Source organism: Solea senegalensis, unplaced genomic scaffold, assembly GCF_019176455.1.
Source record: "Solea senegalensis isolate Sse05_10M unplaced genomic scaffold, IFAPA_SoseM_1 scf7180000014654, whole genome shotgun sequence".
Taxonomy (NCBI): domain Eukaryota; kingdom Metazoa; phylum Chordata; class Actinopteri; order Pleuronectiformes; family Soleidae; genus Solea; species Solea senegalensis.
The window spans coordinates 19,344-41,754 of record NW_025321090.1 but is presented as its reverse complement, the minus strand read 5'-3'; the positions used below and the strand labels follow the sequence as shown (position 1 = coordinate 41,754).

General features: G+C 41.2%; 1 protein-coding gene across 1 annotated transcript in view; it reads right to left on the bottom strand.

Moving 5' to 3' along the window:
* Positions 1 to 22,411, bottom strand: part of LOC122761355 (zonadhesin-like) — a 36,761-nt gene that overhangs the window by 5,781 nt on the left and 8,569 nt on the right. The window contains exons 19-66 of the mRNA XM_044016572.1: positions 22,113 to 22,285; positions 21,197 to 21,433; positions 20,866 to 21,053; positions 20,344 to 20,464; positions 19,879 to 20,029; positions 19,542 to 19,681; positions 19,255 to 19,401; positions 18,835 to 18,963; positions 18,289 to 18,444; positions 17,091 to 17,207; positions 16,840 to 17,001; positions 16,425 to 16,643; positions 15,941 to 16,102; positions 15,467 to 15,598; positions 14,304 to 14,519; positions 13,785 to 13,963; positions 13,109 to 13,211; positions 12,853 to 13,011; positions 12,531 to 12,693; positions 11,811 to 11,914; positions 11,525 to 11,704; positions 11,221 to 11,430; positions 10,769 to 10,948; positions 10,462 to 10,653; positions 9,912 to 10,061; positions 9,713 to 9,810; positions 9,014 to 9,216; positions 7,885 to 8,105; positions 7,660 to 7,806; positions 7,403 to 7,567; positions 7,118 to 7,269; positions 6,704 to 6,872; positions 6,329 to 6,437; positions 5,785 to 5,921; positions 5,314 to 5,439; positions 5,023 to 5,196; positions 4,157 to 4,381; positions 3,897 to 4,023; positions 3,541 to 3,740; positions 3,217 to 3,429; positions 2,943 to 3,088; positions 2,599 to 2,726; positions 2,028 to 2,172; positions 1,235 to 1,367; positions 927 to 1,103; positions 715 to 841; positions 420 to 628; positions 170 to 332 (exon numbers count right to left, since the gene is read on the bottom strand). Coding sequence (XP_043872507.1) covers positions 170 to 332; positions 420 to 628; positions 715 to 841; positions 927 to 1,103; positions 1,235 to 1,367; positions 2,028 to 2,172; positions 2,599 to 2,726; positions 2,943 to 3,088; positions 3,217 to 3,429; positions 3,541 to 3,740; positions 3,897 to 4,023; positions 4,157 to 4,381; positions 5,023 to 5,196; positions 5,314 to 5,439; positions 5,785 to 5,921; positions 6,329 to 6,437; positions 6,704 to 6,872; positions 7,118 to 7,269; positions 7,403 to 7,567; positions 7,660 to 7,806; positions 7,885 to 8,105; positions 9,014 to 9,216; positions 9,713 to 9,810; positions 9,912 to 10,061; positions 10,462 to 10,653; positions 10,769 to 10,948; positions 11,221 to 11,430; positions 11,525 to 11,704; positions 11,811 to 11,914; positions 12,531 to 12,693; positions 12,853 to 13,011; positions 13,109 to 13,211; positions 13,785 to 13,963; positions 14,304 to 14,519; positions 15,467 to 15,598; positions 15,941 to 16,102; positions 16,425 to 16,643; positions 16,840 to 17,001; positions 17,091 to 17,207; positions 18,289 to 18,444; positions 18,835 to 18,963; positions 19,255 to 19,401; positions 19,542 to 19,681; positions 19,879 to 20,029; positions 20,344 to 20,464; positions 20,866 to 21,053; positions 21,197 to 21,433; positions 22,113 to 22,285 — 7,764 coding nt within the window. The remainder of the gene's footprint in view (positions 1 to 169; positions 333 to 419; positions 629 to 714; positions 842 to 926; positions 1,104 to 1,234; positions 1,368 to 2,027; positions 2,173 to 2,598; positions 2,727 to 2,942; positions 3,089 to 3,216; positions 3,430 to 3,540; positions 3,741 to 3,896; positions 4,024 to 4,156; positions 4,382 to 5,022; positions 5,197 to 5,313; positions 5,440 to 5,784; positions 5,922 to 6,328; positions 6,438 to 6,703; positions 6,873 to 7,117; positions 7,270 to 7,402; positions 7,568 to 7,659; positions 7,807 to 7,884; positions 8,106 to 9,013; positions 9,217 to 9,712; positions 9,811 to 9,911; positions 10,062 to 10,461; positions 10,654 to 10,768; positions 10,949 to 11,220; positions 11,431 to 11,524; positions 11,705 to 11,810; positions 11,915 to 12,530; positions 12,694 to 12,852; positions 13,012 to 13,108; positions 13,212 to 13,784; positions 13,964 to 14,303; positions 14,520 to 15,466; positions 15,599 to 15,940; positions 16,103 to 16,424; positions 16,644 to 16,839; positions 17,002 to 17,090; positions 17,208 to 18,288; positions 18,445 to 18,834; positions 18,964 to 19,254; positions 19,402 to 19,541; positions 19,682 to 19,878; positions 20,030 to 20,343; positions 20,465 to 20,865; positions 21,054 to 21,196; positions 21,434 to 22,112; positions 22,286 to 22,411) is intronic.

The window sequence follows — 22,411 nt, the reverse complement described above, 5'->3', positions numbered from 1 at the left end:
TTATATCATTATCAAACTTGGTAGTTTTATATAAATTACAAAGTAAAGAATGAGACTGAGAGGGTGTCATGCTGTTTTGAGCTTTAAACCCACATTAAATGGCAATTTGCAATCTATGGGCCATCAGTACACACATAATAATATTATACCTGTGGTCACAATAACAGACCTGTCTCCGCTGCAAACACATTCCACTGGACAGAAGGGCTCCCCCAGACTCCGCCACTTTGGCTTCATCTTCCAATGAAAGATTAGCTTTGCTTTGCTGGGTCGTAACACAAGCATGGTGGTGGTCAGAACCACAACCACAACAAGCAGCAGAATCAGAACCCCTGCACACAGCCAGTGTCTTGTCATTAGAAAACATTAGGAGCTAGTCACTAAACTTAATATACTAAAATGTGAGCTATGATACACACCCACTATTACTCCCCAATTGGGTAGAAGGTTGAGTCTGTGCTGCTTGATGATCCCAAATCTGACCAGCTGTGCCGGAGTCATGGGCTGGAACACAGACGTTCTAGGATCACATGTCCCTTCCTCACTGACCACCACCACCATACTCCACTCTGGGACAGCACTGTCTACAAACACGTACTTCCCCGTCTCTGAAAACACGTGAGCAAACCTGAAAATGGCAGATTAGATTAAATGAGCCACTTAAATTATTAAAAATATGCAAAACCCGCAGTATCCTAGGTTTCACAACTGTACCTTGTAGAGTTGAAATGTGTCTGCCTCATGAGTATCTGCAAATGTCTGAAGGCTCCAAAGTCCCAGCTGGGGTTACTATTAAATAGGTGGTCTTGCTTATACACTGGGAAGTGACTCAAATGACGATCTGGGGGTGCAAATAAATGAAGAGCAATATTAAATAAAAAGATTACAATGCCATGATAATAGTGTAATGTTAAAAAAAGCATTACCAGTGTGGTTGATGGTGAGATGGAAAATCAGCAAGTCACCAGAGGAAAGACAAGCAATGGGGTTGGGAATTCGAGGAAGAACAGCTGTGATGCCACCATCATCATCATCATCATCATCACCATCATCCCCTGTGTGTCTCCTCTTTCTGGGTCGTGTATTTAGGAGTTCTGTTGGTTCTAAATAGAAGAAAATTATCATCAGTTTATTTATGACAAAAAAAACAAAAAACTTAAAGCAGGAGTTAAAAATGTTAATCAGAGACATAAAATAATACGACAAAACTGTTTGGTATGTTACATCAATTCACCTGACAGAAAGTGATTGATAAGTTCCTTCTGTGTTGGAATCCAACCAAATACTCCTTTAGAGCCAAACTGGACCAAATGAATTTTCCCAAAGTTCCTAGCATGGATATCTGGTCCTAAAACATCCTTTACAGTCTGGAAATGAACAGATACAAATTTGATGAGAATGGTCTTCAATTATATATCACTGTAACAGCATAGAAACATTGTATGCTCTGTTAATGCAGTGCTAGTTTAAAGTAGAGACTTTGTTTCTGCAACATTATTGATGTAATGGCAATATACTGTGTATGGATTAAAATAGTAAATAGAAAAGACAAAATTCAAAAACATTAAGTCAAGCCTGCCAAATATCTATTAACTCGACACATCATAAGTGCATGCACGCACACACACACACTCACACAAAACATGCATTTTCACAGATGCTGAAACTAATGGAAAGTGATGAGACCAGGTAGCCATCTTGTTGAACTAAATATTTTTTTCCTAGGGGAATTCATTATTTATAATGTACATTCACTTTACTATCGTGTACGATCTGCAGCTGCTACATTTTTCCAGGTGTCCTACTTAGACTAAGTCTGGCCATGAACCTAATCAATGCTACAGCTGAATTTCCTCCAACTAATCAGAGTGGTTAAATGCCACAGTGTGACAAGCCTCTGGGTTGTATCCCTCTTATATTGTTGCTTATTCCTACTTATCTTGTGGTAGCAGTGCAGGAAAAAAAACTGCACGTGCTAGGGAGTAGATGTTCATCAGTTCGTCAAAAAACTATCATCTCTTCCTCACCCTTGCCCAGATCATGCTGTTCCTTTCTTTCAAGCTGAGCAGCAAGTTTCCATCTGGTGAGAGCTGGGCAGTGAGCTGAGGCAGCCGTGAAAGGCAGGAAGTATTACAGAGCTCCTCGGCTGACACATATCCCTCACAGTGGCAACTGGAGTGTCAGGATCAGGTACACATAAGAAAAAAACAGAGCATATAAACTACTTTGATTTCCTGGAATAAAAACAGGTTGTCAATAAAAGATAAGAAAGGCCAGGCATGGTTGACACAAGCATCCTTCAAATGCCCTTAAAATGAGCCATGAAAAACGAGAGTGAATTATTTCCTTTGACCCATCAAATAAAGTGCAAGCCACTAAATCTAAAGTATGATGTACTTTTTGGACCACTCAAAAGATCCAACATGGGTGAAATTATTTTAATTTGGGAGAAATTTAAATGAAAAAAAAAAATACTTCCAACATAATCAGTTAATTAACTAATTACATTTAGCTTTACTAGTTTTAACTTGGTAATCTGAAAACAAGTATTTGATGTCAATAGTAAACGGTGAATTGAAAGGTATCTCACAGACTTACATTCCCATCTCCACATCCAGAGTTCCTCCAAGTGGTCCACAGGTGATATTACAGGAGTAGAGGGAAGGGTACACACACTCTCTAGATGCTGCCAGACGTACCTGTCCTGTGGCACATCGTGTGTTCACCTGAAAAACACACACACATACAGACAACTCACATGCATCTCAAAGGAGTTCAAACAACCACTATACTGATAAATACACCATTTTACCAGGTAAAAGTGAAGGTGAAGCTTTATCCTGAGGGACTTCAAAGTTTGGTGCAAAACATCATTCTATTCACATTCCACACATGAACACAGCTGCCTGAAAAGGCTTAGAACATCCTGATTTACTTCTGACCTCAGGCTGACAGTCCAATTCACTGTCAGTGGTGGAGCTTTTGAAATCCAGCTCATTGTAGAAGATAAATCCAGTTCTACATAAACACGAACCATCAGAGTGCTGGAAGGCTCGGTTCTTACCAATGCAGGTACAAGTAGAAGAACCTGGGGAAAGAGTTGTGACACAGGCCAATGTGATCAACACAGATTCCTCGAAAAGAGAAAAATAAGCACTACTTAAAACTCTGTTTTCATATTTATTACAGTTTTATTCTCTCTGATCTGAGTCTAACCGGCTGGTGAGGTAGAGGAGCTGCCACAGGGAAAACAGGCCCTCTGGGCTGACAGGTGGTTGAAGGTGTCAGCTGGACATGGGAAACAGTCGCTCAGTGTCTTACCACGAGTGAGGTTACCAAAGAAGCCAGGGGGGCAGGGTATTGCTTCAGAGGATCCAATGGGACAAACATACCCAAAAGGGCAGTGATTACTTTTATAGTGGTCAGATCCTAAAAAAAACAACAACATAAAACCACACTGTATTGTGAATTAAATAACCAAAGAAATCAATTGTTCAACACACTGAGGTCTGGAATGCTTTGTGGGAGTGAGTGAATAACCTGGGGGGCAGAAGTATCCCGCTGGACATGGGAGGCATTGTGGGACGGGGGAGAGATGATGACGATAAGTGCCTCCCTCACACACACTACAGCAGCTGTTTTTGGATCCTCGGAGCCCACTGGTGTTGACAGGCATTAAACCCCCTTCACAGGACTTCATAGCAGAGCAGTTGGCTGGGCAGTAGTAGGGGAAGGGACAGCTGTGGACCACAGTAACAGTGTTATTTATAAAGTCAAAGATTTGTAGAAACCAAATACTGCAGTTTTTCCCCATCTGAACAAGTAAAAGCTCCTCACTTCCAAGTCAACCTTGCCCATGACTTTGTCTTACAATACTGGAGCTCTCACACACTCACAGTTGTTTAGGGGTGTTGTAGGAATGAGATCCCTCAGGACAAAAATAACCCTCAGGACAAACTTGTGGGTCCGCAGTCTGAGGTCCACAGTATGAGCCAGCTCTGCACAGCATCTCTGAGACTGCACCTGGATTACAAGCAGAACCACATTACTGTATTTATGGAGAAAGACATTTATTAAAAAAAAAAAAATAATAATCAAAGTCATCACAAAAAGAGGCTAATATGCTTTTATAAATTGCATTTATTCCTAAACCCACCTATGGGACACTGATAGGAGGCCCTACAAGGGAGTCCCTCCACATTTGGCGTCCCTGTAGCCCGTGGGTCAGGGCAGTAGGTCCCCCCTGCACAGGGTTCACACTGTGTGGGTGTGGCAGCTCCAGGGTGGGACCTCTTTGCACCCGCAGGGCAGTAGATGGGAGGAGCAGACCCACTGCACCAGTAACCCGGAGGGCAAAGACTGTTGGAGAAGTCTCTAAGCCCTGGGAAAATAACCATTCCCCTGAAAAATCTATTAATCGCTTCACACACTATAACAATGCAGAAATTAATCTGCTGTGTCTCATACTTCAAGTAATGAACCTGAACCATAAACTTTATAAAAATGACACCAGCTAAAGTGAAGGTCTTTACTATTCATTACTTAAGATGTCTTAATTTATGCATACAAAGAACATGGGGGAGAAGAGATAAGCAGGTCATCTTGTGAGCATCATTAATTAGATAACCAAGCAATATCATTTTTTTTAACATGAAGCATGGAACAAGGAGATTATAACATGATTTTTTATTTGTTAATCTACCGCTCAGTCATTAATATAACTTTCATTATGACAAGTTTTAAACTCAGTGCCGTCAATCACATACGTCCTACACTCTTATCTCAGGTATGGAAATATTAGTCTGGATAAATACTGAAATTAATACAATCTAGGATGGCAGTTTTCCTTGCACTGTCCTTGAGAATGTAAATTCAAACCCACCAGAGAGAGGCATACATTCTTTACACATATGGCACAACATATGGTAGAATGAAATGGCAAAAAAAAGGAACTGTTACGTTTGTATGAACAATTTTCATCTATCCTTGTCATAAGTGAGTGTGAGCTGCAGTTTGGCAGACCTGTGCTGTTACAGTGTGAACCAGGAGGACAGGGCAGGCAGTCACCCTTGCTGCCTGCTCCAGGGGAAGCTTGATAGGTGTACAGAGGACATGGCTTGGGTCCGTCACTGAAGTTACTGTCAAAAAGACCATCACAGTAATGACCAGCAGGACACGGATGAAGAACTGGATCTCCTGTAAACAAACAATTACATTTTATATTTGTTTTATATTTCAATAAATCAGTGTATCTACTTTTCTTTTTTTTCAATTTTTAATCATGCACACAAACAGGGCATTATGAGCTCATACCAGGTTTACACCAGTACTTAGGTGGGCAGGGTAAGCAGTCCTGTAGGCTGGCACCTCCTGGGGAGCTTCTGACAGTATTTGCAGGGCACACCTGTGGTGTCTCTGTGCCCTCGGGACAATAGAACCCTTAAAATAAAGTATTCAGTGTTCAATATACCTTTTAATTTACTGGATTTTTATTTTAGGTATTGGATTTTTGTGTACATAAAAATTTTAGTAAACAACAAATACAAATCAAATAACTTATCTCAGAATTTAAAGAATTGGAGAATATAATACATCAGTCAGTTTTTTTTTACATATATATTAATTTAGTAAATTCCATGTAAATATATTGATAAATAAAAAAACTGACAGCCCATTTTTATTACATTTTCATGTATCGCCATGTGTGTCTGGACAAACATGGATGCATACTGGCAGAGGCACACATCAATGAGGCCATGATTCTAGTTTATTCATGTACTGTACCTGGCGGGCATGGTCCAGCACATTGCATGCCCCACTGACACTGGGTCAAGTTATACACTGGTCCTTGAGGGGTGAAATCTGCGCTCCCAGAAACGCAAAGATACCCTGCAGCACACTTACTCTGGATTCTGCCGGACCTAAAGAAAATATACACTTTCGGTTATATTAGCCACACAAAAACAGAGTGTGCCAGAACAGTGAAACGCATACAGACACAAGAACATTTTAATTATATAAATAGAATTATAATTACACCATTTCTAACATTTCCACCTCTCACACTCCATATTCATTATATACGTACATTCATGATAAGATGCCAATTTGGCTGTTCAGTGATCCGTGAGTCTTGAACATGAACTACATCTGCATTCTGCCAATTGTGAGTGTAATCAAAACAGAGATCAGTGTGCGTGCATGAGTGCAGGATGAGCAGGTGTCTTATTGTGTGTCGGAGGTGTGTATACACACTCATGCGAGTAGGAAACAAGGGTTCATTGGAGCACTTAGGCATACATGCACCAGTGGGGTGGGGTTTATGCACCTGCAGAACAGCCCTGATGGACATGATAAACACTCATGCTTGTCCTGAAGTCCTCCCTGGTTTGGAAGAGTGTATGTCCCTTTGGGGCAGGGCTGTGGCACCATGGTCCCTGGACAAAAAGACGCAGTAGGACATAAAAAAAAAAATTGCATTATTTGTAATTTCGACAAAGATGACAGCATCTTTGTCTATTAAAGCATGTTGAACTATTTTTTTTGCTCTTTTGGGGACGAGTAAATGAACGGCTTAAAATTTGGGGAAATAATCATCACAGGTTGCTGCTTGTAGAAAGAAGACTAACATCACTCAAATAAGTAAAGTAACAAAGAAGCTTCAATTACCAAGAGACTCAAAGGAGTTATCATTACAGTGTACCTGCAGGGCAGAACGAGTGTGGCGGGCAGGGCCATGGTTCCCCCACTACAGCCTCCTCACAGTAGAACCCAGGACGGCAGGGGCTACAACTATCTGAGCCTGGATTTGGCTGATATTCTCCTGTGGGACAAGGCAAGGCCAGGGCAGAACCTTCTAGACAGTAGTGGCCCTAAAATAAAGAAAATGACAAGGATGCATCTACGGTTCATTGGGTAGTAAGCTTTTCTAATAAAAGATAAAAGGAAAATAATTGGATTCGAGTGAATATAGGTCCTGGTTCAGTTCAGTTTGGTATGTAACACAATGATTCCCATTTCATTTGTCAAAAGTCTTGAAATGTACTGTTCGGACTGCTTAGATAACGCTTAGTGGAAAAATAAAGAGGAGAAGAATAACGTATGAATAAGCTTTTACCTTGGGACAGAGGAAAGCGTATGGAGTGGTTGAAGAGAAGTCATAGGGGCAGTAGAAACCAGCAGCACAGGGACCACTAGGTTTGTCCAAACCCTCAGTGGAGCAATAGTGACCTGCAGGACAGGCAAAGCAGCCCTCTATGGACACACCTCCTATAATATAAGTGCACACAGAAGTAAGCACAGATCCCACGAGGACTTTTGTATGAAAAACTAAGTTCCATACTGAATATATGAAGTGGATGAAAATTAAATGATCACACAATGGCGCAAAAAATAGATGTACCAGCGGTGTTGCGAATACTGCCAAGAGGGCAGGGAACTGGGGAGAGGCATCCTGCTGGACAGTAGTGGCCAACAGGGCAAGGGCCATTGAAGGTGATATTGTCAGAGTTCTGTGGTGTTGGTCCTGCGGCCCCACCTTGGCAGAAATAACCCTGCAAACAAGGACCTTCAAAACACAATAACTTTAACTTTCTATTACTGTAACCAGCAAATTTTTTAAACTAAATTATATCACCAGAGATGTTTGTGTCTGATCACCTTGTGGTATTGATGCTCCATATGAGCTACAGTACACTCCAGAGGGACAGGGGGTGCAAACAGAGAGAGATTGCGCCCCTGTCTGGTTGTTGAAAGTCCCTGGAGGACAGGGTTGAGGCAAAGCTGTACCAGCAGGACAGAAATGACCTAAAAAAGTTAGACATTAATATAACTGTGGCTTATTCCCTCATCATTGGAGTGAAAGTACATTTCCACTGTCCTCACCACTTGGACAGACAGAGGGCTCTTGAGTGGCTGAGGAGGGACACATAGTCCCTTGGGGGCATATTGTACAGTGGGCTGCTCCAGGGGCAGGACTGTAAGTGCCAGGCTCACATGGAACCTCACTCGCCGAACCAACGGTACAACTGTGGCCAGCAGGACAGAGGTAGCCATGGAAACCATTTGAGGGAATGGGACTGGAGCTGCCCCCCAGGCACACATAACTGTGAGCACAAACAGGGTAAAATAAACTTCATATCACAAGATGGAACGTTCAACAGTATGTAAGTGAAATAAATATAATATTGAGTTTAAGTCAATTTAAGTTGTTTAAATTTAACATGAACTTTCTCTTTTTGAAAAACACTGCTGTGAAACAGTTGTCAGAAGAAATAAAAGAACGTTCTTGAGCAGAGCTTGCCTCTAAAGATATGCCCTCTAAAATACAGGGCAATATGTTATTAGTATTTGACTGAATTCAAAACAATATGATACACTGACAGATTTGCATACACCAGACTAAACATTGACTGTAGTCAGTTTACAAGCAATGCACTTTGCTTATCGTTAATGTAGGTAGCATTTCATTTACATGTATGGTCAATCATGCATATTCAGCTCTGCTTACGTCTGAATAAATTGTATGTTATCACTAGCTGTATTTTGTATTTCCAGAAAAAAAAAAAAAGACTGCACTGTATTTTTGGTCCATGTCCCCAAAGTGCAGTTTATTGTATTTCTGTCTTAGATTATAACCAGAACAGGAGAAACAGATGTGGGGTGGATATACAAACTGAAGGGCTGCAAGTGCTTTAAAGTGAATTTTTACATTTAAGTATTTATTGCAGAGCACATTTGCAATCAAATGCAACACCCAGCAACATGTTCTGAGTTTAAATCTTATCTTGTTGGAGATACCTGCCCTCTTTCATCCTGAAACTCATATATAATGCATCTGCAATCCTAATTTTGAAATTTCACACATACTGCCTGAAAATAGATTTTTTTTGAACACTCCATTTAGCTAGTGAATAATATAAATCAAATGCACGCTGCAAAAAAACAGAACTGTGTGGACATCCATATTTGGAGAGGGTTGATTTGAAACCAAAAAAGCATAAGAGGAGTTTACCCAGCATGACATGGGAGCGCATCTGAGAAGTCGGTTATTGCAGGTTTGTCACAAAAGAGTCCAGGAGGGCAAGGTGGGCATTCACCAACTTCACTCAGTCCTAGAGAAATGGAAAGTGAGCCTGTGGGGCAGGGGAGTGGATAACCTGTGCCAGAGGGGCAGTAATGACCAGAAGGACAAAGATGACTCCTGGTAGAATTCCCCTGAGAAAAAGCAAAAAAGACACAACATCACTGAGGCACTTAAAATAAAGACATTTGTACTCATCTTAGAAAGGAAATTACTGTAAACCAGTATAATCTTATAGTTTAGTAAAACCCTGAGCTCTCTAGGGGAAAAAAGTGTTTATTACACACTAAGTGTAAAATTGGATGCACACCCTTGAGCCTCAATCACATTCAGGCTTCAGTGCAATGTGGAGTATAACTCTTAGCATTGTGGTGATATTCCTATTGATTCTGCATTATAATAATGTTAAGCTGACATTCATTTAATGAGAATTGAGGAAAAGCACCTTTAGAGAAATCACAGCTTGGAGTGTAGTGTTTCTTATGCTCCAGTAGAACTTTAGTGGCAATAATAAAGTGGAAGTAATTTTTGAATTGACCATTCCCATTAGTTTTTAATTTTGTTATTATTTTGTTTGTTGACCAATGACCAATATCAATGCCTTAGGGCAATAAAGACAAATAACAACACCTCAGTTGAGTTTGGGCTGCTTGAGCCAGCAGGACAGTAGTATCCAGCTTCACAGAGTCCTGTGGGCTGAGACAGTCCGGACTGAGAGCAGAACATGCCTGCAGGAAACAGCAAAACATTAAAGCTAGGATCATTTTTAAAAGATAAAGTATAGGTATAGGTAATAATGATGTAGTATAACCACTTCTCCCTCCTGTACCGGCAGGGCAAGCCAGACAGGCATCAGGACCGGAGGCGCCAAGCTGACTCTGCACTGTGCCAGGTGGGCATGGAAACTCCAGTCCTAGAATCAGTCCTGGAGGACAGTAGTATCCCCGGGGACAAAGGGCAGGCCGCACTGTACCTTCATCTGAGCAACACAAAGAATTATTAAACATGAGCGATGTATGATGCAACAGACAATATCATCTTTGACTTTGCATTTCAGTGGCATCATTTACAAAAATGTACTCCGTAGAACAGTAAAATCAGTTGTCACTTTGATGGTCAGTGAGGTGTCACTTTCACACTGCTATAAGATGCATCATCTTAGATTAATAAAACCATCCAGGACCATTTTTGTGGAATGGGTGTAAAAGTGTTATTAAATAGTATCTTTGTCTGCAATCTACCAGAGCTTCTTATTAAAAATAAATTATACATTTTAATAACAATTATTTAAAAATATGTGAGCCCCGATCTATTGATTCCCAGATAACATTAGATTATTTAAGGTTGAAAAGTACTCTAGGCTAATCTATGCTTCATACCGTGACAGTAATATCCTGGGGTGCAGGTGGTGCAGTTGTCCTGGTGTGTCTTCCCTTGTGCTGAGCTAAATGTTCCTGCAGGACAAGGCACAGGGGCTGGTGTTCTACTTGGGCAGAAGAAACCTGCTGGACAAAGAGCCTGATCAGCTCTACTCGAGCCCCAGCCACAGTAAAATCCTGCCCAGCAATCACCTAGAGCGTAACATGGAAGATAGTATATTATCAATCAAATTCAACATTCACAGGCCAAAACATTAATCTTAACATCCAAAAGACTTTTCTTTTTTTTTTTTCTTATTCCTTCTACCTGCTTTTTGCCCCTCTTCGCAGAAAATCCCAGGTGGACAGAGAGATCCAGTTATGTTGTCAGTAGGGTTCGACACCGTGGATCCCATCAGACAGAGAAAGCCAGCAGCACATGGCCCAGAGGGCTCAACCAAACCTTCAGACCCACAGAACTGACCAGCTGGACACACTAGACACTCACCTGCACACACACAGAGCAACAGCTTTAACTTTAACACTAAAAGGAAAAACAAGATTATTTCCAGGTGTAATCAATCAACCTGCCAGAGATGGGTGTTCACTGTGTCAGTGTTCTAAGATAAATTAAGCTGTATATTATATGAGATGTTTGAACATCTCACAAAGCTCTTTTCAACTGATCCTCAGCAGTCTTCAAGTTAAATGTTTTAGCATGCCAACTGAGTTAGACATTACCATTTGTCCCCCTTTTTCTCAAAGTTTCTGGGTGTTTACCAATAGCGGAGAGACCCTGGTTAGGACTGTAGGTGCCTTTGGGGCAGGGAATCGACTGATGGCCTGGATTTTCCCCTGGACAGATGTAGCCAGCTGGGCAGAGCAGAGGGATGGAGACACCAGTGGCCCTCTCCTTGGTGGGGCTGGTACAGTCAAAGCCAGGTGGACAGAGATTGCACTCTTTCTGACCTAATAAATTCTGGAACCAGCCTGGTAAAGATATTCAAACAGCAAGGACACCCTTAGAAAGCTGGAGGGAGTTGTGTACATTTTTTGTCAAGTCACAGTATATTGTCTTGTGTACCAAGGAGGCATTGTTTGCAGTCATCTTTGCCTTTTCCTCCAGTCTCATTTTGGTAAGACCCAGCAGGGCAGGGTGTAGGAACACTGCAGCCCTCTTCACAATAATGGCCTGCGGGACAAACACTTCCAGACTCACTCAGCACTGGACTGGGAGAGTGGGATCCCTCTAAACAGTAGAAACCTGGAGAGAAACACTTCAACAAAATGCTGGCAAAGCTCCTCTGTCATATAAAGTGAGATAATACATCACACTAACACACACATGACAGAATTCACTTATTTCTTACCTGAAAGGCAGGGTCCAGACACTGCAGAAAGGCCAGTCTCTGAACAGAAGGAGCCAGCACTGCAGCGACGACACTGTGCCTCATCTACAAGCCCACTCTGCTCACTGTCAATTTTTAATAAGTGCAAATCACAGTAAAAGGTCAAGTGATGCCATGTAATTCACATTGTAATTTTCTCTATTCAATTATACAGAGGACTCTATACCAACTACCTTATCAACCTGACCACGATTAACAGTTAACCTGAGTCATCTTGATGTCATGTTTTATTACTGTGCATTGAATTACACAGGGATATTTATCTGCTTGAATGTTTGTTGATTACTTATTAACATTTCAAATATTAGGACTAATTAGAGAGCTAGGTTTACAAATGTGCTATAATATGGTACATTTATTTATTTATTTATTTAATTCTTATTAATATTAACATTCATTGCAATGCACACATGTGAAACTGCTTCTTCATTAATGCAGTGTACAGCATCATACAAGTCAGGTCATGTTCACATTAAACATCACAATGAGGACAATGTGAGCTTCATGGTGTAGTAGAAGCAGAGATGGGCAACAGTAACGTGCAGCTGACAAATATGTAGAAGTTATAGAGCATTGCAAATGGAATCTTCCAAAATCTCATGGAAAATAACTGGGGCTATCCAGTATCAGTAAAGTGTATGTTCCTGATAAACACATATAATTATAATGCAGGACATGCACCTGAATGTTCCTTTTGGGCATGGTTTGGGCACAGAGGTTCCAACAGAGCAGTAGAACCCAGGAGGGCACGGGTATCCAGTAAGCTTATCTGATGGTGAAGCTTCAGAGGCTCTTCCAACACAAATAAAGCCTGCAGCACACAGCCCACTGGGGAAAGTCCTCCCTTTAAACAGGTATCATTCAAGTAAGGTTTTTAATAACAGAGCAGCTATTTGTTTCTGCTTGTGTCTGAAATTTACTGCAGCAGTCTGCCAGATCAATAACCCAGTGAGACATACACAACAAGCAAATGATAGGGGTCAAGTGAGTGAGTGCATCATACCGGTTCCTTTACAGTACATCCCAGGGTCACATGTTGAGCATTGCCATTCTTCAAGCAGTCCTGATGTGTTTCCATAAGTCCCTGCTGGACAGGGAAGCTGATTTGCTGATCCACTCGGACAATAAAATCCTCTCTCACAGAGAGCTGGATGAGTCATTCCTGATGTTCAAAAAAATATATTTATATATTTTTTTAAATGTATATACATTTATGTTCCCTGATGCATCCATAAAAATTGTCCACAGGTCAACTTTACCTTGATGGTGACAGTAGAAGCCAGGCGGACATGCCTCACACTTGCTCTGACCTTGTCTGAGCTGGTAGCTGCCCGGAAGGCAGGCTGTCTGCCTGACACTACCCTGAAGCAACCATTAAAGTTCATTCGACCTTGTATCATGAAATAACATGAATCATCCTGAATATTCATGCTGCAATAATGACAGTGAGAGACTGACATAGCTCTGAAAAAGTCAGTCATGGAAAACACAAGGAAACTGCATGCAAGAGTGTGTGGGTGTGTTCTTGTGTCAGCTGCCTTTTTTAGGACTTTTTCTGAGCTTGTCAAGACCAGTATTCCTCTTGGGGACAAAACCTAGTCCAATGAAGCAGAACCTGAAGAACTGTTAAGGTTAGGCATTAACTGTTAGGGATGTCTGGTTTAGGCTGCTCAAATGAATGTAAGTCAGCACAAGAAGAAGAATAGCTGCACAAAGAGGATTAAGGGGGTCTCAGACTGATTAAGATATGTGCATCACTAGTGTATGTCCACAAAAACGTGAATAAACAGATTTCAAAAAGAAAAACAACAGGAGGAAACACCACTCAAAAGCATCATTACAGAATAAAACAGATATATGAGGAGGAGGACTCGTATAGAGACATTATATAATATTTAGCAACAATGACAATAACTTAGAGTCTAATGTGCTGACCTTCTCACAGTAATGTCCCTCTGAGCACATGTGATGCTGTGGTTTTGCAGAGCTCTGTCCCTCAGGACAGTAATAGCCTTCTGCACACTGCCCACTTGGCTCAGCTTTACCGCTCTGGTGACAGTAGTGACCTGGAAGACACACTTGGCAAGCTTCTACTGTAGAACCACCAAGAGAACCTGATGGGTAGCACACAACGATAACTGCATAATAAACATCTTTTTAATTGTTTGTGGTCTTATGTATACATTAATGTGTACAGGGAAAAAAAAACAAATCACACATCAAATTATAGGTCAGGTTAATGGAAGCATTTGACTGAAATTATTCAAAAGTGCTCAAGGGAGACAAATTCATGTTCCACCACATCACTAAATGACAATGAGACACCAGCTGATGGTGTGTGTGCAACAAAAAGGGTTAATGTATTTGTGTAAAACAGAATTTTGTGAAATCTCTAATAAATTACTCAATTATAAATCAATCAAACAATTGCTGCCACATAAAACAGTATCTCACCTTTAAATGTTCCAAGAGGGCAGGGAACAGGAAGAGGTGCCCCAAGTGGGCAGTAGTGTCCAGTAGGGCAAGGGGTGTCATGGGGGCCTACAGAGCCTTTGGGGCAGTAATATCCAGCAACACAGGGACCAACTGGGGCATCCAGACCGGTCTGGTTACAATAAGAGCCAGCCTCACAGAGCTGAGGAAAGGCAGAGCCCAGTGGACAAAAGAAACCTGGAAAAATAGCCACAAAAAGGATAAATAAATCAAATTCTGATAGATTGAAAAACTAATACAGAGAATTAGAGCAAATCACACCCACCCTTTAGAGACAGAGGATTTTCTTACACACTTAATATTTTTACTCGCACAATATTTTTTCTGCTTGTATTTCCATCAATTTCACAAGATTTATTATCTGTCAGGGGGCACCAATTGCGCTGTTTAGAAAAATTTTATCTGAAAAAGGATCACAGATAAATCTTCTTCTGCTAGACCAGAAGACTAATCAGAAGGATTAGAGTAATTCACACTCCCTTTAGAGACCGAGGATTTTCTCAAACACTGAAATTTTACTTCCCCATTCGGCATGTGTTTAGATTTGACTCACCATATTTCTTATGTAAAAGGGGCATTATTTACACTGTTATAAAAAGTTTAATCTGTCCCTTGCTGGTCTGAGTGCTATTTTATGTACATTTCCACAGCACAATATTCAAATTGACTGGTTGGGCCATTTACTCAGGCTTATATTAGTGACAGTTTAATTAATGTGTTTTTTTATTTTGTTATTACAAACTTTGTTTATTTATCCTAAAGTATGTTTGATGTCCTGTTTATTTTGTTTATACATTATTGTTATAGAGAAATAGAGAAATGTATATATCTGCACCGCAGTACAGACATAAAACTTTTTAATAACTGGTTAGTGTTAAAATTGTTTTTTTTTAATTTTCCGTTATCATTAAACAATTACATTTTGCATTTTGCATTTTCCTTGTGCAGTGTAACTGACAAAGCCTAAATGGTTAGATCAGTGAAATATACAACAAACACTAAACACACCAAAGAGATGACGTAAGTCACACATCACAGCTGTTACAGGAGAAAGTAGAACCATGTCAGGACTGAGAAGATAAGATAAGTGTATGCTTGAGGGGTCACTGAGAGGATTTACCCACCCTCAGGGCATACATCTCCCCTGTAAGTGGAACATGCATACTGTGCACTCTTAACACATGGCAGTGAGCGAGCCCCAGTATGGTCTGAATCTGCCTGTGGCCCCGTTTCCACTTCAATCGACCCAGCATGTCCTACAACATGGCAGATAAAAGAATTAGAGATGTCTAAGTTAATGTATTTGTCTTGCAGACAGGAAATCAAAGAGAAACCAATCTTTTAAGATTTGACCATCAAAGGAACAACTATCTTTGTACAATGCAAAACTGTAAGGCAGCGATTAATTATAATAATAATAATCAATCGCTAATAATTTAGGGGACGGTCAAAATAAAGCTGTTTTGTGGGACATTCATCAGGACTCGTGGCGTTCTGTTCACCGGATGAATATGCTTAGAGAAACTGATGTATTGTCCTTCCAAAGGCATTCATTATGTAATTACAAACCAAAGAAATTCATGTTTCACCAAAATTACTAGAATTATTGAAGAATGACAGATTGTGCGCCCAGGCGGCAGTGTCTGTCTTCATGGTGAAAGCCCCCAGTATTTCATGAAGACAGCCGAACAGGGAGGAGTTGGCTCGAGGTGAGGGACTATCTGCACCTCCAGAGCAGAAGAAGCCTGCAAAACACAGACCTAACAAAGGAAAGCATTATGTAAGGGTGCAAGCATTTATTATGTGTCTCATTATGTATGATTATAGCCTGTTAACCAAACTAAATTGCCATTTAGTTTTGCTATGCAATCTCTAAATTGAAACCCCGAAAATAAAATTAATCAGACATGGGGAATATTTTAGAGGTCCGGAAGCAAGCTAAACTGATGGAATGTATAATTCCTGGTCTTGAGTTGAATTTTACAGCTGAAATATAAAATTATTTCATACAACAATTTGCTCATTCAGGAGTTACAAGCATGCCTGTCCTTGATGAAGGGGAAACCTGATGAAATCTCCCACCTGTGGGCTGCAAGGCTCCAGGACTGAGGCAATATTTTCCTGGGGGGCAAGGGCGGCAGTGAGATGGGGAGGGAGATCCTGGCTCTGGGAGAAAGCTGCCAATAGGACAGGGTTTTGGTGACCCACTACCCTGATGGCAGAAGTGTCCCATGGGACAAACATCTCCATGAGGTTGGGAAACAGGAGAAGACTCAGTGGACCCCAGGGAGCAAAAGTGTCCTGTGGTAGAGAATGCAATGAGACATGACACTAAGAATACAGTCAAATCTTCAGTATAGGGTAAACTAACCATGCAAATCAGGAGGAAACGGACAACAGTGCAGAAATACACTGGTTAAATAAACTATTTTTACTACTACTACTATTTACTTAATTTACTGACATTAATTCCCAAGAGGATAACAGACTATCAGACCTGGTTGACAAAGCCCAGAGGGCTCAGTCAGAGCACTGCCGCTACAGAAGGAGCCAGGGGGGCAGGGATAGCAGTCGCTGGGGGACTTCCTGCCAGCTGATGAACTGAAATGGCCCACAGGACAGGGCAAAGGCTCTGTTGAACCTTCCATACAGTAGAAACCTGGGCAGGGTGGTATGTCTCATTTTATATCACCTTTCATTTCCAACTTTAATGGATACATTTGAGTATATAAGTGTATTTCCAATTACCTGGTGGGCAGATGTTACAAGTTGACTGTCCAGGTGAAGCTTGAAATGTACCAGGGCTACAGATGGATGGGATAGCACTACCATATGGACATGCATAGCCAGGTGGGCACTGATATCCTGTGACATCATCAGATAAGCAAGAGCTCAGAGTCAGACTCACCTGCCCTTGTTTCCATTGAAAACAAGAGCAATGTACAAAAATACAAATGAAACACACACAAGTTTTCACCAAGGTGGCCTTTGTTCATGGAAAGAAAAACATAGCTGGTTGACTACAGCATGCCACATGCCAGGTGATGGAAACAAAGCAATGAATAACATAGAGAGAGCAAAAGTTGTGCTATCCAAAAATCCTGTGGGAGAAAAGGAGAAGAGAAGGCAGGCTCAGCAGCAGATACCCTGTCTCTGACAGCAATGAGTGGGAGACTATTAATAGGTTCTGGGCCATTTCATGCTCAAATTAGCTAAATGTCTTCTCAATAAAAGTCAAAAGGGGACGAGGATGCCTTTGAAATAATCTAAAGAATGAATTACCTCAGTGGTGTAGCTAGCTTCATTACGTAATGGATGTGTTCTGCTTCATGCTCACACCAACAGTTTCACTACAAGTCATGACACCAGCTACATAATGTTTATAGGATAGCAGTGACAGCCACAATGCAGCAGCATAGGAAGGTCTAACAAGCTTATATACCAGTAGTTAACCTGCAAAATAATCAAATATGCCTAATATAATTTACAGATTAGGGTGTTTCTTTATGCATTATGGGAATACTTCTAAAGTTAAAAGAGCAATTTAAAGACCTATAAAATAATGAGACAATTCTTCCAAATTTGGTTTCTATAGGCCAACAAATAGTGACAGCATGCTGACATTGCTAATAATAGTGCATCTGTATTTTTATTTTTTATTTACTTTCCTTCAGAGTGCAGTTTTTACAGTATTTTGCCCACTCACAAGAAAATACATGCAAAATGTGGAAGCATAAGCACTACTGTGCAACCTCTTACACACCATATGTTCAGCAAGTAAAGACTGTTGCTCTGCACCAGCCTTAAATAGGTGAGCACATTGCAGCCAATACAATAATGCTTACTACACAGTATGTGATCACACACTGTAGAGAAAAGAAAAGAAATTTTGATGAAGTGATGAGACTGCAGAACGTGAGCTAACCCATGATGATGTGTACCATACCTGGCTGACGTCCAGACACTGATCGTGGTGGACAGAACCACCCAGGGGGGCAGAGTAGTTCAGCAGAGATCTGGGCCCACGAGGGGCAGAAAGAACCAGGGTAACAAGCGTCACAGTCGGCTTCTGACTCGGCTGCAGATTTCCCCAAGAAAGTACCTGTATGGGGAAGACAAATTATCATACGAGTAAAAATAACTGCTCCTACTTATTATTTGAGAAAGACAGAGAAGGAAATTGCATAGCTTGAAAGTGTCATGTGTGCATAACAAATATGTCTATTTTAATAAACGTGTGGCTGGCTTACCATTATGATAGTTTTATTGGATTTCAATTAGCTTTTACAACCTCCCATAATATTTGGGGAGGGTTTATGACACAGTACACAACTGTTAGAGGCAATGTAATAAAAACTGAGGGGTCAGACAAACAGTCTTTCAGGAAAATGACAGGGTATATATATTATACTTATATTTATATTCCTGTTCAACATAACCCACACTCTTACATGCTGACAGAAACATTTTGAAGGATTTGTTGGTTTCCCACCTGGAGGACAGGGGCTTGGCTTTGCACTCCCTCTCGGACAATAGTGGCCCGCAGGACACACATCACCATGGAACTGACCCACGACTGAATTGGCAGGAAGTGGAGCTGGAGCTGTGAGATCTCCTGAAACTGAAACAGTTAGACCTTTATTTGATGTCATTACTAATTAGGTTAGCAAGTGAAATAAAAGGCCAGAGCCATTTTGTATAATCCAGGAATGAAAAGCCAAGCAGGAAGCAGTGGCGACTGGTAAATGTTCTGACAATCTCTCCATCAATATGGTGCCAAAGGCTATGGAAATATTAAATGAAAACACAAGTGCAATGCTCCAGGTTTTTATACCACAAATACACTTTCAATGGTAAGAATGTGTGCATGATGCCATGCATTTGTTAGCACCACATGGATTAGGACCTTTACCTGTGATATTACCCCTGGGTGTGGCGGTCATGGATCCTTCTGTGCAGTAAAAGCCAGGGTTGCAAAGCCCACATGGGGAGGAAAGGCCAACTTTGGCACAGTAATGACCAGACAAACAGGGCTGACATGCTTCTATGGAAACAGCCCCTGATAAACCAAGACCACAAATCTTACTCAAACAAGGAAAACATATACATATCTCCATTTTTGACATCACATTACAGAAAAAGGTACACTGAGCACCATCAATAATTTCAACTAACATCATTAATTATACAATATGTCACCTTGCACAGAGCTGAAAGTGCCTGCAGGGCAGGGAACCATGTAGCTGGTGCCCTGGGGGCAGTAGAACCCAGCAGAGCAACGGCCTCCTGTTGTGCCTTCTACTGGCTGGGCAGAAACCGAACCATGGACACAGATGTAACTAGGGGTAGAGAAGCGACGTGCAAAGAGACGGTTGGGAGAGGAAAGTGGAACGTAGATAGTGAAAGATGAGAATGGAGGAGGGCAAGACAAGGCATAAGGGAGGTGTAATTATATAGAACAAAAACAAACAAACAGGATGTCATGTCTTTCATAGTCTGTAATCATGAAGTACGCATTCATTTTACACATATTTACCCAGGGGAGCAGACCCCAGTTGGAGAAGCCAGTCCGGGAGAACTGCAGTACCTCCCTGGAGAACAGAGCTCACAACCCGACTTATTGGACAACCCCATCTGCCTGCTGAAGGCACCAGCTGGGCATGGAAATAAAACACCAGACTGCGTTCCTGTGGATTAATAGCATATAATATCTACAGATGGCTGTGGACTAAACACAGAACACCACAGAGCAGGAAAAGAATGCCTATCTTGAATAAGCTCCATAATGACCATTTGCAAAACGAGAAAGCCATTTACTGTTGGATCCACTTGAAACAAGAGGAATATTCAATAATGTTTTGCATGCAGTTAAAACTCATGATTTGTTGTTACTTTAACAAACAATCTCACTGACTAAATAGCATCGCCAGTGTCCTACAATTAATGGTATCTGATAACACTACACACCTGTCATAGTTGCACTACTGTTACTGTGTCCTACCTGCTGGGCAATAGTGTCCCTTAGGACACAGCGTGGGAGTCTGAGTCCCTGACACATCCCCAGTGTCATCATTCACTAACCCGGGACAGTAAAACCCTGCTGGGCATTTAACACACTCTGCCTGTAGAGGGATAAATGACACATATAAATTCTTATAGACAGTACAAACATGAAATTATGATGACAGATCATGTCCACAGATCCAGACAGACAGGCTTGTGTTGATAAAGGTGGCACTGTAAACTGTTAACAGGGCAAAGGGATGTTAAATTAGAAAAACCTGCTGGAAATTACTTCTTTGGTAAGAGAGCCCCGAGTTTTGAATGCTCCTTGAAACAGCTTTTGTCTTTTAAAGATCATTTATATTTAGTCAACAGTGCTATTTGAGAACCACATTTTAATAAGTTGATATTTTTCAGTTTAATATACTGTACAACATGGTTTTGTGGATTTTTAACTAAATATTGCAATGTACGTTATTTAAAACTGCAGGAAATACAGTAATATTCTTATCCATCTCACCTGTCCTGGTAAATCCTGGTAGGTACCTGGTAAGCAGGGCACCTGTCTATCAGTTCCAGGTGGGCACATGTTTCCAGGTGAGCAGGGTAAAGAGGCCTGCCGACTGCTGTCATTTCTTCCTGGACAGTAAGAACCAGCGGGGCAGATATGAGAAGGGGAAGAGAGCCCTCTGGTGACACACAGGAAGCCTACAAAAATGAAACATATTCCATCAGTCATGGACATTATGGGAGAGGTTTTACACTCTATAAATTGTGTAATGGAATTAGAAACCCTGTGACTGATAAAAGGAACATATAGTAATGTAAACAAGTGCTGTATGTGTACCAACCAGGAGGACAAGGTAGGCAGCTGGAGACATGAACATTCCCGGTATTGTTGCTGTAATACCCTATGGGACAGGGCAGTGGTACAGAGGAGCCCTGGGGACAGTAATGACCTTCAGGACATCTGTCGCCGGTTATCCCTCCATCCTCGGGTGTGGACAACCTGGCCCCAGAGATGCAGTAATAGCCAGCACTACACTGGCCTGATACAACTCCCTTCCCAGAGGACGCACAGAAGAAGCCTGCTTTTAGCGGAGAGGAGAAATGGGTGAAATGGGGCGACATGTAAAATTACTTTTACAAATAGTTACCGTTTTTAACACAATATTATTTGAATTCCCACTGGGTCATGGCATTTATCTGCTAAGTTTATTTTTAATTTTTTAATCTCAGCCAATAGCAAAAAGCAGAACTGCTTTGTTGTTAATGTTATTATTCTGCTTCTGTTTATTTTCATGAACAGAAACAATGTTAAATGATTTATGTGCCATCTGAAAACAACACTATCAGAAACGACTGAGGCAACATTTGCTGTATGCACCAGCAGAACAAGGACAAGCAGAGGCGAGAAGCATTTATCCCATCAAACTACCAGGTATTTTGAACAGAAGAATTCACTTCTGAAACTTTTCATGGGAACTTTGTGTTTTCAGTAATACTCCAACCTGTTTGCAGCCATCTCATGGGACTAGCGCAATGCTGCTGTTGCATCCATCTATCCTGACAAAACGAATCACTGCCTGTGTGTGGCATGTGAATGAGGTCTGAGGCCACTGAGGTCATGTGCTAAATCAGCATTGTGTGAATTAATTTGACAACGGTTTGAGTTCAAATGACATTTGTTTACATTTAAAAGTTATATACTGTAGTATTAAGTCTACTTAGGAAACTCAAATTCAATAGCAGTAAATGGTGTGTGACCTGGAGGGCAGGGCAGGCAGTCCTGGTGAGTTGTCATCCTAGTGTGAGGGTTGATGGATCCAGGCGGACACGGGTACTGGTGTTTGGACCAGGTCCCAGACGGGCAGTAATGACCCACTGGACATTCATCACTCTCTGATGAGGAGCCATTACCACTGCCAGAGCAATAAAAACTGTCCAGACAAAATAGAAAAGACTTATTTTGTTATTTTAGCTGGTGGCAGCTACTTGAGTCTTGCATAAATATCCACAACATGTGCAGTATACATACATACAGTTACTGTGTAATCCATCATGTT